The sequence below is a fragment of the Peromyscus leucopus genome, chromosome 8b, assembly GCF_004664715.2.
Source record: "Peromyscus leucopus breed LL Stock chromosome 8b, UCI_PerLeu_2.1, whole genome shotgun sequence".
In the NCBI taxonomy this organism is placed as follows: Eukaryota; Metazoa; Chordata; class Mammalia; order Rodentia; family Cricetidae; genus Peromyscus; species Peromyscus leucopus.
In genome coordinates this window covers 105,948,483-105,964,475 of record NC_051086.1, presented here as the reverse complement: position 1 = coordinate 105,964,475, position 15,993 = coordinate 105,948,483, and the positions used below count along the sequence as shown (strand labels likewise).

The following is a 15,993-nucleotide window of genomic DNA, read 5'->3' as shown; positions in this document are numbered from 1 at the left end:
TAGAGGCTGGATAAACAATAAGACTACCTACACTGAACCAATACCATGGTCAGCTTGTTTTCAATCTACTCTCCAGATTTTCAGCTACACTTAGAAGGCAACTAGAGTTTCTGCATGCAAATGCTCTATTACTAAGCTCTACACCACAGAACAATTTTAGCTTACTACATAAGTACTTTAAATATTACAGCTCTAAAGGGAAAGCTTTGAAGGGACACTAGCCCACTGGGGCATGTGGTTCTGGCAGGCCTTGGCCTGTAGTTGGAAGGTTTCTCTGGTCTGGCCTGGCCTGGCCGGGCCTGGCAGTGGTCCTGCAGCTGCTTATAAAATAATCACTCAGAGGCTTAATATTATTTACAAACTGTATGGCCTATGTCAGGCTTCTTGCTAGCTAGCTCTTATAACTTAACCCATTTCTGTTAATCTATAAGTTGTCATGTGGCTGTGGCTTACTGGTACTTTCACATCTTGCTTCTCCTGGCAGTGCTGGTGTCTCTCTAGACTCTGCCTTTCTCTTTCCTGTGTCCCTCCTTGGATTTCCCGTATTGGTGAAATTATTAAGGCCACTCCACATAGTTAAAAGGAAGGTTTATTTAGTGGCATAAATTACAAATGAAGGGATAGATAGGTCGCAGGGTCTAGGAAAGGCATGGCGCAGTCCGGCGGTGTTCTCTGGAGAACTCTGCTCAGTCTACCTCCAGCGTCCAGGGTCCAGGAACCTAGAGAGATGGCGCATCCGGATCTTGGGTCTTCAGGGTGCTCTCTTGGCCCCGCCTTGTAGGCGTGACAGTTACGGAAGCCTCAATGGGGGTTGGAACTTCCAGATCAAGGTTGGAATGGCTACCCACTACATTCCTGCCTGCCTTTAAGCTGCCCAAAGCAGCTTACTAACCTATGGGAACAACATATATTCATAGCGTACAGAAAGACATCCCCCAGCATTGGCCTTCTTCCCCATTCCCTCTGCTTTGCTAAAAAATCATTAGATTACATTCCTAAAGCTGCCACCAAGGTCTACTCCCTTATTTGACCACTTCCTCCTCCTGAGGCTGACTACCAAAGTCCAGCAATCAAAGGCCCCTTTTGGCTCACCTAATTAACATGCTCAATTAAAATTAAACACCTCATCCTAACACCGGGTTTCCCCCTTTACCTTTATAAACCATTTGCCTATGGGTCACATCTGTCTACTCTCTATCCAGAGGCAGTCCTTTGTTCTTCTGGGGCAAATACCCCTACTCCCTTTCCCTATTTCCCCTTCTCACCTATCTCCTTTATATCCTAACCCATTCTAACACAGACCTCCCCTTTTTATCCTCTTAAAAATTACACCTGCAAGGTCATTTGCTGCTGTTTTCTGCCTGAGTCAAAAAGCAGCCACTTCGACTTTTCTTCCCCAATTAATAAAGGATTTCTCTGTGGAAACAGGTGTTTGGGAGTGGTTTATGCCTAATCCAGGGTCTGGGAGGAAGCCCCCACTGTTGGGGGTGGGGGTCTCTTTCAGGCTTCCCTAGTGGAGGTGTTGCCGCTCTGAGGAAAGAAAGAGGTTGCCCCTATGAAGTGCTGCAGCTCTGAAGGGAAAAGTATCCTGGCAGTTTCGAGCCAAGGAACACCACAGAATCACCACAAACCTCACACAAGAGATTGATCGGGAGAAACACAAGAGGGTGATTGTCCCTGCTCAGGTGAGCAGCAGCAGGGAACCGAGCAAGAGACAGGCTTCTATAGGGTTTCTTGAGGGAAGAGATTCCCAGGGTGAGGATTGATGGGATTTAAAGCCAAGCCCAGGGATAGGTGGAATGTCTAGCTAAGGGATTGATGGGTTTTCCTGCTCAGGAATTGGTGGGTTTTGGCAGTTTTTCAAACCTGGAAGTGGGCTTAATCTTTTACCCTACAGGTACAGACAGAGGTGTCACCTACAGCAAACCTACTAGGCGAAATAATTTATTACTAGTCTGTGTGACTTTAAAAGTTAGTGACTTAAAAAAATTAACTAAAAGCAACTGGGTGCGGCGGTACACGCCTTTAATACCGGTACTTGAGAGGAAGGGCAGGAGGATCTCTGTGAATTTTGTTTTATGTGCATGAGTATTTTGCCTACATGTATGTATGCAGGCCAGGTCACATGCTTGCCTGGTACCTGCGGACAACATAAGAGGGTTGAGAGTTGTCATATAAGTGCTGGAAACCAAACCAGGTCCTCTGCAAAAGCAACAAATGTTCTTAACCACTGAGCCCACTCTCCAACCCGTGTGTGTGTGTGTGTGTGTGTGTGTGTGTGTATGTGTGTGTGTGTGTGTGTGTGTATTTCCAGCTGGCCTAGAATTCTGGGTTCTAATGCCTCTGCCTCCCGAGTGGTGTGCTGGTATTAAAGGGGTGTGCCATCACCAACAGGCCAAAGCTGGATTTTAAAAGGAGACAAAGCAGAAAGAATTTATCGACTGATAGGTACTGAGGAGGACTGAATGCAGGTCATTGTGCATTCTACCATTGAGCTACACCTCTAGTTCTCTTTTTACTTATTTTGAGATAGGTCTCACTAGATTGCCCATACTGGCTTTGAACTCACTCTATATCCCAAGCTGGCTTAGAATTTGTGGAGCAATTCTCTTCAGCCTTCCAATACTGGGGTTAGAGGCCTATATCAAAATATCTCACTCAGATGTGTACACACACACACACACACACACACACACACACACACACGCACACAAAACTTCTAGGGTGTTGCATCACATAACAAACAAATTTAAAGAGAACAGTAAAGTAATAGAAATCTCAGCTCCGGCATGATGTTCTAGCACCCAAAGATCACTTTATGTGTGTTGGAGGCAACTACAAACTGAAAGCTCCTGCTTTTAGTGCCACTGTAGTTATTGTGTGTTAGGTCTCCAAGAAACCAGGGACAAAATGCTAACCTAGGTGCCAAGTGACACATCAAAGAGGACGCTGGCCAGGCTCTCAGTGAGCACTGTCACAGAATCCCAGCTCCTGAGCGCTTCTCATACCTCTCCACCCACTGCACTTCCCTTCCCTTCCCCTAGCTTCTCTTTTCCTATAAACCCCAGCCATTTTGGCTACGCCCTCTGTGCTCTCTTGACTTCCTGGTGCTCTCTGCCATGTTGGTCTTCTTTTGCCTCCCTCTCTTCTCTTCCTCTCTCCCTACGCTCCTCTCTCTTTCCTCTCATGGCTCAGTCTATTCTGCTGGTCCTGTTCAGTCTGGCCTCTTCCAGATGCCGCTGGTTGTGCTTTCCCTCATATTTATAATAAAAACCTCCTCAAATTTCATTTATTTTACATCTTTTGTTAGACTGACTCCAGGTAGTCCATGTTTCCCATGCTGTCCTAGTGTAATCTCTTTATCATTTCCTTAAAATTCCAGATCCAACCAGGTGGTGGTGGTCCATGCCTTTAGCCCCAGCACTCCCAAGGCAGAGGCAGAGGCAGAGGCAGGAGAATTTCTCTGAGTTCGAAGCCAGCCTGGTCTACAGAGGACTTCCAGGGCGGCCAGGGTCACACAGAGAAGCCCTGTCTTGATAAACAAACAGACAAACTGAAGGGCGCAGGCAGAAGCATCCTGGCCTGACTTACTGCCATTTCCACCTCAGACCCCATTTCACCCGTTGGGTGAAACAAAGTTCAGGTTCTCAAACCCTAGGGGACTGGGAACCTTCTAATAGCTTGACCTACCTCCTCCTTAAACCACAGAAATAGCCATTATGCATCTTTACTTCTCTAGAAACATTATGGCTGTTCCTAACAACAGAAAGAACAAATGAATTTGATTGGTTGGACTGAAAAGCTCAAACTGTATGTCGGTTGACAAGGAAGCTCCTAATCTAAATCTTGATTGGTGAAAATTATAACTGTAACTTGGCAACACATGCTTGTGATTTTGTGCTTAAATACTTGTTTTAATGGGCATTTGGAGCCGTGCTCCCGAGTCTGTTCTGTGGCCCTGATCCATCAGTCCCCTCCCCTTCCCCCCTCCTTTTGTGCTTCCCTAGTTTAAACCTTGCCTTGAGGTAACCTCTGTGTCTGCTTGGGTTGATTCGGAGCCTCGGACCACAGCAAAATAAATTCCGATCCACTTCTCAGACTCCTAAACCACGTCCACATGCTGCACGGTAGGATACAGCCTTGAGTGATGCCATTCTTGGCAGGCCGGAGGTTAAATTCTGGTGCCCCATCGACTGTGCCTGCCCTCCAGTACCAGGCCCCGCCCAGTGAGGCACAATTCGGGAATGCGTAATCACTCAGTCTCCACCCCTGGGAAGTCCCTACCCTGTTCTTAGTCCGGAAGTCTGTGGGACAGAAGTCCGGAAGTTCGAGCGGCTGTTCCCTAGCTCGCTCCGGCTAATTCGGTACGCTTTCCTCTATCCCGGCCCAAGTGTGTGTCCCGAGGCTTTTCTGGTTCCGGCCCGCTGTGCTTCCCGTTCTCACGTTCCTGCCCTGTGCGGGTCATTGCTTGCAGACCTGGATCGGGCCCACGGCAGATTGAGCAGACCGGGCGTGTGCACTCCGGAGGAGCGAGCGGAACGGGCGCCGCTTGTGGAGCTTGTTGGTAACTGAGGCCAGAGGGAGGCAAATTGTGCACCTAACTAGGATTCTTGAGGATGTAGGTTACGAAGCTTGAATGCACCTGGGTATCCAAGGAGCCACTCAAAACTGGGGCTTTGGATGTTGTTTCCATGGGTCTTGCCGCAGTGTCCCATAATTCGGATGCATTTGGGCCATAGTTAGTGTGACAGAAGAAACTCAAGACACAGTAGCACTTTCAGTTCCCTTTCTTGGTAGGAAGATGAGTTTTTGGAAGATTTGGTTAAGGTGCCGGAAGCCTGAGAGTTGCTGGGGGCTAACAGAACAACTTCAAGACGAGGGTTCGGTCACGGAAAGGGTTCCCAGATATGACTATGGCTTGGAAGTGATATCAGGCCTCACTTTCTGGGCTGTGTAGTCCCTGTGCCCATACATAATTGTAAGTTGAGACGGTCTCATGGAGAAAGGGGTTCAGAGTCCCCTGTCTAGACTGATGAGGCGCTCCCTGTGTGCAGAGGTTGCAGGCTTCAGCTGTGTGTCTTTCTCAGCCTGGTCTGCTGTGAAGTGAAGCCCAGATTCCAGGGATGTACATGCAGGTGGAGACACGAACCAGCACCCACCTCCATCTGAAGAGGGCTCCAGGCATCCGGTCTTGGTCCCTGCTGGTCGGTAAGGCTTCCCAATTTTGCCATCTTAAATCTTAAAAGTGATGCAAACAGTTTCTTTGTATTCTATTAGAGGTCCCTCAATACAAGAACTTGATAAAGCATGTTTTATTAATCTTAGTGTGCCTTTTCTTTCAGATGATATGCAGGGTCCTCTTGCATACTGGGCAAGCTCTCTTAACACTCCCAGCCTATCTGCTTTCTTGAGGTCACTAGTGTTTTTTCCATGTGACAGGTGATCACAGGTTCACATTTCTCCTCTTCCCTGTCTCCTTCCCCTTCATAAGTGCACTTAGCCTCCTGGACTTCTCCCCCATCACTGCCTATCAGAAGTCTCTTGCATCTCAGGGACAGCTGCACTTGTGTTGGCTAGGCTGTACAGAGTCTGAGGTGAGGCACTGGCTGTGACTTAGCAGCAGCGTCTCTGTAGTCTGTCCTTATGATTTGTGAAGGTCCTCATGACGTTCTGCATGTTATGCTCTGTGCTGTGTTATAATTCTCTACGTAGTTTTGTCTTCATTCCTCATCACATGTAGGCAATACTTACATCTGGGTCATTTGCATTTTTCATTTAGTTGCAAACAAGTCTGGTGAATGCCATGGATAGCATATCCTGTTTTTTATTTTTTAATTATATGTCTATGTGTATCTATGTATGGGTCTGTGCAGGTGCATATAGGTGCCCATGGAGTCCAAAAGAGCATTAGTTCCCGGGAGCTGAAGTTACATGAGGTTTGAATAGCCTGGCATGAGTACAGGAACCAAATGTTTGATGGACTTTTCTTTGGGCCACCAGCTCATAAATAACGAATTGGAAACTTCTTATTAATTAAGAAAGTTTGGCCTTTAGCTTAGGCTTGTCTCCAACTTGCTTTTATAACTTAACCTACTTCTATTAATCTATGTTCTGCCACGTGGCTTTTTTTTTTTTTTTAACCTCTCCTCCATTCTGTATATCTGACTAGGGCTGTTGCTGGCATCTGAGCACCTAGATTCATCCCAATTTCCCTTCGTTGCCCAGAAGTCCTGCCTAGCTATTCTCTCCTGCATAGCTATTGGATATTCAGCTCTTTATCAAACCAATCACAGTGACGCACCCTCACATGGTATGATAAAATATCCCACTACGGTGCTGAGAACTGAACTGGGGTCCTCTGCAAAAGAAGTATATATTCTTAACCAATAAGCTATCTTTCCAGTCCCCTTGACCCCTATTTTTAAACAAACTTCTTGGCTGTGTCACCAACCCTGCACTATGTAGCCTCTACCTGCTGCCCCCTGAACATGTCCTGCCATGAGACAGGCCTGCTTGCTGGGGCTATAGCACTATGAAGAAGTGGGACTCCCCTTGGCTACTTAACAAGATAATCCCTCTCTTTACAGGAATATTATCCACTGGCCTGGCTGCTGCCTATTACAGTGGAGGTAAAGTATGCTATCCCCTTCAATTTCAGTCACCTGTGAGCAGTCCTGGTGTGTGTGGCCTTTGGGGTGGCCTCTGCCTTGCCTTGTGAGAGATGACCGCAGCCAATGTCTTGCATCTTAAATTTCTTCCTGTTATAAAATACTCTTGGAAAGAAGTTCTTTAGCATTTATTTGCTTGCTGCCTTGCTATAGGAAGGAATCATGTGTCCCACCCTCCATGACAAGGCTATATAGATCTACCTATCTCCTAGGTGGACTTAGGCAGAGTTTGGGATGCACATGTCACCAGTGACCCAGGCAGGTACAGAAGCACAGCTGACTACACCTTTGACCTGAGCTGAAGGAAGGAAAGGCTGGGCTGGTGGGACCCTCATATGGACATATCACCTTGGCTTCTTTAGCTAATGGGCTGATGATATACTATGTCTGCTTGCAGATAGTCTGGGCTGGAAGCTCTTCTATGTCACAGGCTGCCTGTTTGTGGCTGTACAGAACTTGGAGGACTGGGAGGTAAGATGGTACAGTAGCAACCTTCCCATTTGGAAGCATCTGTCCCAGTCCAGAGGCACCAGTTACCTGGAGTCAGCCCTTGACTTTGCTTGTAACATCCCTGGACTGTTCTAGAAGCTACTCATAGCTTTTCACCAAGGTTCTGTGTTGTGTGTTGTTTTTTTGCAGGCTTGTCTCAAACTCAAAAGTAAACTTACTGTTTCAGCCTTCTGATAGGCATAAAGCACCACACTCAACTCACAGAAGTTCTTTTTTTCCTGGGGTTGTACAACAAGTCTGCATTGTTCCTTGGCTGGACTGGCTGCATAGGGCAGGGACCTGTGAGAACATTCAGCTAACTCACAGTTGGACCAGCTCCCAGGTCCTGAAGTTCAAGGGTTGAGGCTTCCTCTGACCAACTAGGACCTTACTGTAGGCCTAAAGTAGTTGAAAGGAATCAGCAGAACCTGAGCCTGGGAAAAGTCAGCCTTTGGGGAAGGTCCCCTACCCTTAGCTTTGCCCTCTTAGAATCCTTGAAGCTGCCTGGCCCAGGCTTCTGCTTTTTGCTTAATGGCCTCATTGCCAACCTGTCCTTTTGTCCTTTCATTTACCCAGTACTGAGGGATGAACTTTAGGCCTCATACCTGCTGGGTAAGTGCTCTACCAGTGAGTTAGATAGCCAGCCTGGTCTTGTTCTCATGCAAGAGAAAAAGGAACCTACTCCATCTGCTCTCTCTCCTGTGCTCCTTACCCACAGGAGTACATGAGGTCAGACACAGAAGTTGGTTCTGGAAGAGAGCCCTGGAGTCTTTGGGGGTTGGGTTTCCACTGGGCATCTTGAGTATTTGTGCCAGTGTGAGTGGGGGGATGATGTCTCAGCATAGCTTGGCCCTCTTCCTGGAGTTGTGTGGTTAGCATACATTGGTTTGCAGGAAGCCATTTTCAACAAGAGCACTGGGAAGGTCATCTTAAAAACATTCAGCCTCTACAAGAAGCTGCTGACTCTTCTCAGAGCAGGCCATGACCAAGGTAAGATGTGGGTAAAGGCTTGGGGAGGTCTGGATGGGTCACCTACTCAAGGAATGAGGGTCCCCCAGGCATATTATGACTTGCAGGGTGGGATCCAGGCAGATATCTCATCCCAGGTCTCAGCCTATCAGGAAGGATGGAAGCTCCTCATTAGCTCTCTGAGGTTGGGTGAGGGTAGTAGGAGTCAGTCACTCTGTCAGGTAGACTAGCAGGGAGTCATTCTGTTCTTCAGGAACCACTTTGCCTTTCACAGACCCAAGTCCTGTATCTGATTCCTATCAGCTGTGTTAGCCTTGCAGTGAGAGGATGGTCAGAGGAAGTCCCTAACCCTTGAACTTTTGGGCCTGTAAGCTAGCCTAACTGAAGTAACAGAAGGTTCTCACAGGTCTCTTCTCTCTGTATTCAGCTCAGGCATTGTGCATTACAAATGTACAAGTAACTGGGTGTGCATCCCACAGGACTTCAGGCCTTTAACCTGTATGGAGTGCTGGCAGGATATATCCAAATGTGGCATTCAAATGTAGTAGTATACAGCTAATGAAGACCAGAGCAGGTTTGTGGGGATGTGGATTAGTGCACTGGCTGAACTACCCCAGGCTGCTTGTTGGGAGCCCTGACACACCTGAGAACCAGTCGCCACAGGCAGCAAGACACCGGGTTAGCCCTGTGTCACTGGCAGTGGAATGATCTCATAGGTTTCCTAGTGGCTCTTGGGAAAGCAGTATCAGCCATGCATTAGTTAGCAGTGGTTTTCCTGTGCAAGGAAATAGCAGGGCTACTCCACTGCCTTAGTTAAAATTAGGCAAAAAAGGTAGCTTGAACGTGGCAGCTTGGGCTTAGTGATCCCTGCTGTAGGACTGCTCAGGCCAGCCAGCTTCTGCCTAAAACTGCAGGAGTGATGAGTCTCCTGGGGGTATTCTTATCCAGAAGTTATTCTGGAGCCACAGTCCAGAATGTGGAATAGCAAATATGTTTGTCACTAATGCCACTTCTACTGTTCAGCAGAGCTGGGCATCCTGAAACAGGCTGTCCTACAGCATAGGGATGACTGTTCATCTGCAAACTCTTCCATCCCTAGTGGTGGTCCTGTTGAAAGACATCCAGGATGTGAATGTGGAGGAAGAAAAGGTCCGTTATTTTGGGAAGGGCTACACCGTGGTGCTCCGGTTTGCAACAGGCTTCTCCCATCCCCTTACTCAGAGTGCAGTCATGGGCCGACGCAGGTAAGGGTGGTATAGAGCAAGACTGGGCTATCCTTTTGGGTTTCTCAGGGCAGCAGGGAAGAAGCTGAATGTCTGTAGAGGGGAATATGGGGCTGCAGGAAGGATGGATATGCTTAGAAGTAGCTTTGCCATGGGTATCTGTAGGGGAGGCAACAGAACAAGGTTGAGGTCTGTTAAGAATAGGACTGAGGCCAGAGATACTGGGCCCATTTGGGACCCCTGGGGTTCTTGTAGGTATACGGTAGGAGATGAGACAGTGTGGGTCTTTTGTGGTATGTTATGGAACTGCACCCTTTGCCATGGTGACCTGCTTTCTTGATGCTGGCCTAGTGATGTGGAAGCCATTGCCAAACTCATCACTAGCTTCTTGGACCTGCACCGCCTGGAGAGCCCCTCAGAACGGTCACAAAGCAGTGACAGTGAAGCTGATGGCCTGGGTGACCAGAGCTGACATTGTGGAATGACTGCTGGTAAATGTCACCCATTTCTGACATGTCTCCAACTGACTTGCCAATTATGAGGGTGCAGGCAGATCTTGGGCATCTGCCTATGGCTCCTTGGGCAGTTCTTGTGTGGACCACCTGCCTTTTGCTTGTTTATGCTTCTATGCTTTGCAGAACCATGGGCTGGACATCTTCCACAACCCAGATGCAGGAGGTTGGTGCTATCCAGAGGAGGGCAGGATCTCAGAAATCAGTGCTTTCTCCAGTTAGACTGCAGCTCTATCTTAGGTAGCACAGCCTGGTTTGGATAAGCTCACCCAAGGGCATCTGAGGTATAAGATGCCAGTCTTTCTTCAGCATAGGCCTAGTGCCTGCCTTCAAGAGGCCTTGCCATCCCAGGCTGTTGTAGTCCAGACTCCACTTCATAGTGAGACACCCATATGCATATAAGGAGGATCCACTCCTTCTGTGCATACTGGTTTAGACTTGTTGCTATAAATCCTGATGTCTCCTCTCCTTGACCATCCCTTCTCAAGATGGACATTTTGGAGGTCAGGGGCTTACCTGAAGGCAGCTCTGAATGCTGGATGCCTGGGTGCTGCCTGGCTGCAGAACTCTCAGAGAAATCAGAGTGCTGCTGACTGCCCTGCTCCTGCCTAGACCACTTGTCTGAGATCCCAGCAGTGTTGCAGCCTAGCTGTTAGGAAGGGAAAGGCTCTCCCAACCCAATCTGGGAAGAAGCTGCTAGTGGAGGAAAGGCCACCTCTTCTGGCATCCTGTAGCCTTTAAACCTGGGAGCTCCTTTACAGAAATTGAGTCTTAGCCTCTCAAGCCTTGAAAAGACCTGAAGAAGATAGGCATGTGATACACACCCCTATAAATCTCAGTCTTAAGAAGTGGGGCAGGAAGAAAGTTCAAGGCCAGTCTGTGCCACTGCCTCTTCTAACGGAAGTTGGTACCAGCCACTGATGGTTCTTTTCTGCTCTACTAGTCTTCTGAGTGGACTCAAGTCTCTCAAAAATTACAGTGTCCACTAAGTTCCCAGCTTGGCTTCTAGGCCTGAAAGCTGTGGACCTCTGGTCTACACACAGCCCCCCCTCAAAAGTTGTGTACCATGCCTGGCCAGGGAGAACTGGGAAATTGAGGAGTTATATAGACAAAGAAGTCAAGGCAGCCCTGAGGCCACTGTACTTGGGCTGAGCAGGAATAGTTAGGCCAGAACCCTTAACAGGTTTTCTTTGAAGTGACTGTTACCAGTTCTGACTTGGGGAACATGATCCCTTGAACATGCCAAAGTGAGCTTTTTAAATGGTCAAGTTAGAGAATTTTTTTTCCACAAATGAAAAGTATGAAATAACAGCTGTTGGCTTTTGGCTTGTTGCCTATAGACTCTTAAGGTACTTTAGACAAAGGAGGAGGATTCTGTTTCTTGGGTGCTGTCATATCCCCTTCCTATGTTTCCCAGTGTTGGGACTCACTCCTCAGTGAAGGAATGAAGCCCTCTATGAGCCAGGGTGGTGGTAAAACGCTGATCCAAGTTTCTGTTAGTGGGACTTCTGCTTCTACTGTTTGTTTGTTTGTTTTTTATTTCATAATTAAAAAGCTCTACATGCAGATTGCAAATGAGTCTCCATGTGCCTTTTTCTGTTTTCAGCTTTGCCCAAGGTTACTGTTTATACAGTTTGGGAGCATATCTGCACAGTGTCCAGGCCCCACATTGGCTGGGCACTGAGGCAGGAATCTTGGTGTTGTCCAGGCTGATAAACAGAGCCCCAGCCCTTTAGGGGTTCTGACCTGTGTCCCAGCCTGAGCTGGTGGGTGGTGGCAGAGGGGCAGCTGCTTCCCCCAGGTCCTGCAGTAGACCCTGCAGTCGCTGCATACTCGGGAGCACATTCTCCTCTAGCCACTCCTCTATGGTGTCCGGGTAGAAGGCCAGCTGCAGGGCTACCTCCAACTGCTGCACAAGGTTGCTCCACCTGCTCAGAAGGCTGAGGGCAACAGCAGCCATGAGCTTGACTTGATGAGAATTCCTGTTAAGGCTCAAGTTTACATAGCTAAACTCATGTCCTCAGCCCCTCGAGTCAGTACTGTTCCATGCCTGGCTTTACCATTGGGACGAAATAAATGAATGACTGGTCACATTTTAACAATCAAAAACCACTATGGCATGAACGCGCCATGCTGTTGGCAGCATGTTGCACTCAGTACAAGTGTATTCTTATTAGCCCAGCTTAGAGTCCTGAACCAGGGGAGGACACAGGCTGCCTGGGGCTCCAGCAACAAGGGCACTCAGCTAGGTTGCACCAGGGAGTTATAGGGCCAGCATGGACTCTAGGTAGCCTGATTCCAAAGATGAACCTTGGGTCAGGCTGAACATGTGGTTGATGATCTGTCTCAGGCCAGGAAGCACTTAGCTGCTTGCTAATATTAGGGGCAGTGTTATTGAACATGGCCTATCAATTGATCCAAGAGCTACAGCTGCAGTACCTGGAGAACTTGTCTTGCCTTAACACTGATAACCATAATCATTGCTACACTGTGTGCTCATAAAGGGACAGGGTGTTTCAGAGGCTGAACACTTGGGAGGATGAGATGATGGTGGCTACCTGAGTGCCTCTGGCTGTATGTGCTGGATCATAACTGGGTGAATAAGCTTCCGCCTGCGATGGTAGGGGCTGAACCAGCCAGTGACATACCTGGAGCAAATCCAGACAGTGTTAGTGGGTCAGTAGTGGCTAGGCGTTAACTGTGGGGGAAACTTAAGAATCTGACAGAAATTTTTAGAAGTCTTTCTAGAAAACCTTTGTAAACAATGCCAGGAGAGATATGGGGTCGCTTACCTATTCCTTTCCAGAAGTGTATCCACAGAGCTGCGCAGGTGAAGACTAATTTGTGTGACGAGGGCATGGATGTCACTGCCAGGGAAGGAACCAGCTCCCTCACTGCCAGAGAGTCACACTGAGAACAGTGCTCCCCAGGGAAGGGAGGGATGGGGGAATGTCAGGTAGGATGGGATTACCTCATAGTATCCATTATTTCCAGGCTTGAAACCCCAAGGAAGTGTTCCACTCTCAGCTTAACATCCTCAGCAAAGCCTCCTGAAACCATCCACAGGCAGAAGTGGTCAGAGAGGCCTCCTGACCTTTGGGTGCTATGGGCAAAAGGCACAGTATCTCAAGGGGAACCCCAGCCAGGCTAGCTGGCTGCTTTTTATTGAGCATGTGAAAGAAATTTGTTAAAGATCAGGGAGTGGCCGGGCGGCGGTGGTGGCGCACGCCTTTAATCCCAGCACTCGGGAGGCAGAGCCAGGTGGATCTCTGTGAGTTCAAGGCCAGCCTGGGCTACCAAGTGAGTTCCAGGAGAGGCACAAAGCTACACAGAGAAACCCTGTCTCGAAAAACCAAAAAAAAAAAAAAAAAAAAAAAAAAAAAAAAGATCAGGGAGTGGAAATAAGAATGGTATTGTAGGATGCATCACTATATGGATGAGCCCTTGACCTCACTACATAGTCCATGTGCTCGTGTCCAGGCTCAATCATGGGCGGAGTACTCTACAGCACCCGAACAAACTGCTGGGGTGTGTGAGACCAGGGCACACACCTCCAGGTCAGCACAAAAGGCTGTCACAGGAAGCCATTGACAGACGGTTCCTAGCTCTGTGTTGGGAGGCCTAGGTCCCAGTACAATCACTTCTCAAAAACAGGAAGAGCTAAAGCCAACACCACTAATACCAATGTCTCTTCAGTATTGGTGTGCTTAGTATTTCTTTGTCTTTCTGCACATTCTAGACAGTTTACAATGAACAACTGCCAGAAACAAACTAAAATAAGAGCACCTGTACATCCTTCCTCTACTCCACAGCTGTTAAATGTTTTTTTGGGGCCCTTCTTTCCATGTGGACATCCTTTGAGCATTGTAAATTCCTATATAGTCCTATAGTTTAAATGGGCATGGTTTCTTTCACCAAGGCCCCACTGCCTACACATGCTCTGAGCAGTGTCCATGCCTGTCTTCTGCAGTCAGTTGTCCCTATAGGTCATCTGGGTGTAGGAGCACTGGGATAAGGGGCTCCTGCGGCAGTGGAAGCATCTAGTTCTGCAGTCTGCCTCACAACTCTCAGGATACTTGGGCAGCAAAGAGAACCTGAATCTGAGGTATTAATTTCTTATATAGGGTCTCTGAATCTGTGGGGCATGTCCGTTCTAACTTCCCAATCTACCCGAGGCTCAGGCTGAGGATCTAGGTATAGGCAATCCTGAATCTGACAAGCAAGTGGACAAACTAGAAACATGAGTCTTCTTCCCCTGTAAAGGACTACAATCCAGACAGAGCAGGGCAACGATCAAGGGAATCCAGCACTTGGCCTCCTTTCTTTCTGTCTGGCTAGGGGTAAGTAGGAGGCTTAAACTGTTGGCTGGGACATACCATGTACAAGTAACTGTAGACAGGCAGCCAGGGATGGGATTCCCACAGGGAGCAGTTCACACAGCACAGAGAAGTGGTCGTACCTATGTCCAGAAGAAGAGTATTCAGCTCCACAGCCCTCATTCATCTCAGCATGATGATGATGCCCTGATCTGGGATACTCCAGTTTTGAGGGGTTCCTAGGCTGAGAACCACTGTTGACAGCCTGATGTATCCCAGTATCTGACTCAGGGCTTTTAAAGTGGGTTCCATGTCATGGGATTTTGCATTAGATTTGTTATGATGCCCCTAGGGTGGAGCCTGTGTACACTCAAGGTGGAGTGTCTATAGAGCCTTTATTATCCCTTTTCTAGTACTGGTCTGCTTCTTGGAGGCCTTTTCTGTGGCCTGCATACTATCTATCCACCTCATGCTTTCCCCTAAGACCCCAGGAGGTCAACAGGTTAGAGTGGGCATCTGATCCCTCCAGTGCTGGGCAGAGTGGTCTCAGTTTCTTCAGTGGCCTGGTCTCAGTTTCTTCAGCTGTAAGGGTATAGAGAGATGTTCCTGAGTGTGGCAGATGAAGGCTGATGGAAGAGCCAGGAGCCAGTGATTACATCACCACCATCAGTTTTCCTTTACCTCTGTGAGTCACTAGTCACTAGTCACCATGCAAGGCATAGAAAAGGCTTCACTCTATGTGAGTCTTGGTTTAACCCACACCTCAATGTACTCTACTGGAACGGCAAATGCTTAATAAATCTTCATGACCCATCTAGAATCATCTCTGAAGCCAACCAGTGGACATGTACTGAAGCCATGAGCAACTCCTGTAACCATACTAGACAACCTCACTTGGCTAAGAACCCTGCTCTGTAGTCACATTTTGGAACCTGTGAAGGCCCCAGAGGGACACCTTTCCAGCTCTTCCTAGTGGAGTTGCCATCTTCAACTGGTCCAGCTCAAAGGTTGGAACCTCATGCTAGGACTTGGCCAGAACCAAAGACTGGGTTCATTCTATTTTTCAAAGGGTGGTGATATCCTAAAAGAACCAGGACTAGTCTTCATGCCCTGCTACATGAGACATACGGTATCACTCAGGAACTATGCGGACTACAGAGACTAGAGGACTACATGCTCATGGTTCTGAGCACTCCAGTGTCTCCTCAGCAGAGTTAATGAGGCAGCCACAAAGGCATGAAATGCATGATTTAGGAAGGGGCAAGGCTAACACTAGACAGGTTGCCATCATGGGTGATGGGAACTGTTCCCCACTCCCCACACCCAGCCTGAGAGCTTACCTCTGCCAGCCAGTCAGGATGATTCCTTGCAGAGTATCCACTGGACCACTGACTGCCACCTGTAGCCACTGCTCATGGTTTCTAATATGGTGCTCAACAGGGGGCAGGGTCTGATTAGCCCCTGTGGCCCCCTTGAAGGCACTGGCAGCCCACAGCCTCTGGAAGCCACACTCCTGGTACTTTCCCATGAGGAAGACTAGGCAAGAAAACAAGCAGATGAGCAGCTCTCACAGAGAGGCCCTGGATACACAGCCTAACCAGAGCAGCCGAGAGCCACAACTATCCTAGCAGAGAGGAAGACTACAACCATTCCCATATGGCCTATGGTTTATCACTCATAGGGATAAATACTACAGGAAGAGCTGGAAAGAACCTGGGATAATCTGGAGCCAGCAGGGGATCCTATGCCAGGACAGGAGGCTTTGCATGGCCTTTCTGTTCCATGCTGGTCAGCCAAGCTAATGAGGTGCCTGTAT

The 15,993-nt window shown here is 48.3% G+C and overlaps 2 protein-coding genes across 12 annotated transcripts in view; one reads left to right on the top strand and one right to left on the bottom strand.

The window, feature by feature from the left end:
• Positions 1-680: 680 nt before the first annotated feature.
• Hexd (hexosaminidase D) overlaps positions 681-15,993 on the bottom strand; it is a 28,805-nt gene continuing 13,492 nt past the window's right edge. For 7 of the 10 annotated variants that reach the window (XM_028884947.2, XM_028884953.2, XM_028884951.2 and 4 more), the window contains 6 exons: positions 15,518-15,713; positions 14,238-14,320; positions 12,833-12,911; positions 12,654-12,755; positions 12,420-12,509; positions 11,377-11,801 (listed from right to left, as the gene is read on the bottom strand). In XM_028884947.2, coding sequence (XP_028740780.1) covers positions 11,594-11,801; positions 12,420-12,509; positions 12,654-12,755; positions 12,833-12,911; positions 14,238-14,320; positions 15,518-15,713 — 758 coding nt within the window. In that variant the 3' untranslated portion in view covers positions 11,377-11,593. Of the gene's footprint in view, positions 720-11,376; positions 11,802-12,419; positions 12,510-12,653; positions 12,756-12,832; positions 12,912-14,237; positions 14,321-15,517; positions 15,714-15,993 lie in introns of those variants that run through there. The other 3 variants (XM_028884952.2, XM_028884956.2, XM_028884954.2) reach the window with 3 other exon arrangements.
• Positions 3,557-11,436, top strand: LOC114703918 (cytochrome b-245 chaperone 1). 2 transcript variants are annotated; one of them, XM_028884960.2, is made up of 8 exons: positions 3,559-4,364; positions 4,475-4,564; positions 5,088-5,208; positions 6,588-6,629; positions 7,066-7,139; positions 8,051-8,147; positions 9,226-9,370; positions 9,701-11,436. In XM_028884960.2, exons 3-8 carry the CDS (start codon positions 5,124-5,126, stop codon positions 9,819-9,821), a joined length of 564 nt encoding a protein of 187 aa, XP_028740793.1. In that variant the 5' UTR covers positions 3,559-4,364; positions 4,475-4,564; positions 5,088-5,123; the 3' UTR covers positions 9,822-11,436. The 2 variants fall into 2 exon arrangements, with proteins under 2 accessions (XP_037057169.1, XP_028740793.1); XM_037201274.1 differs by having other exon boundaries at positions 3,557-4,564; positions 5,055-5,208.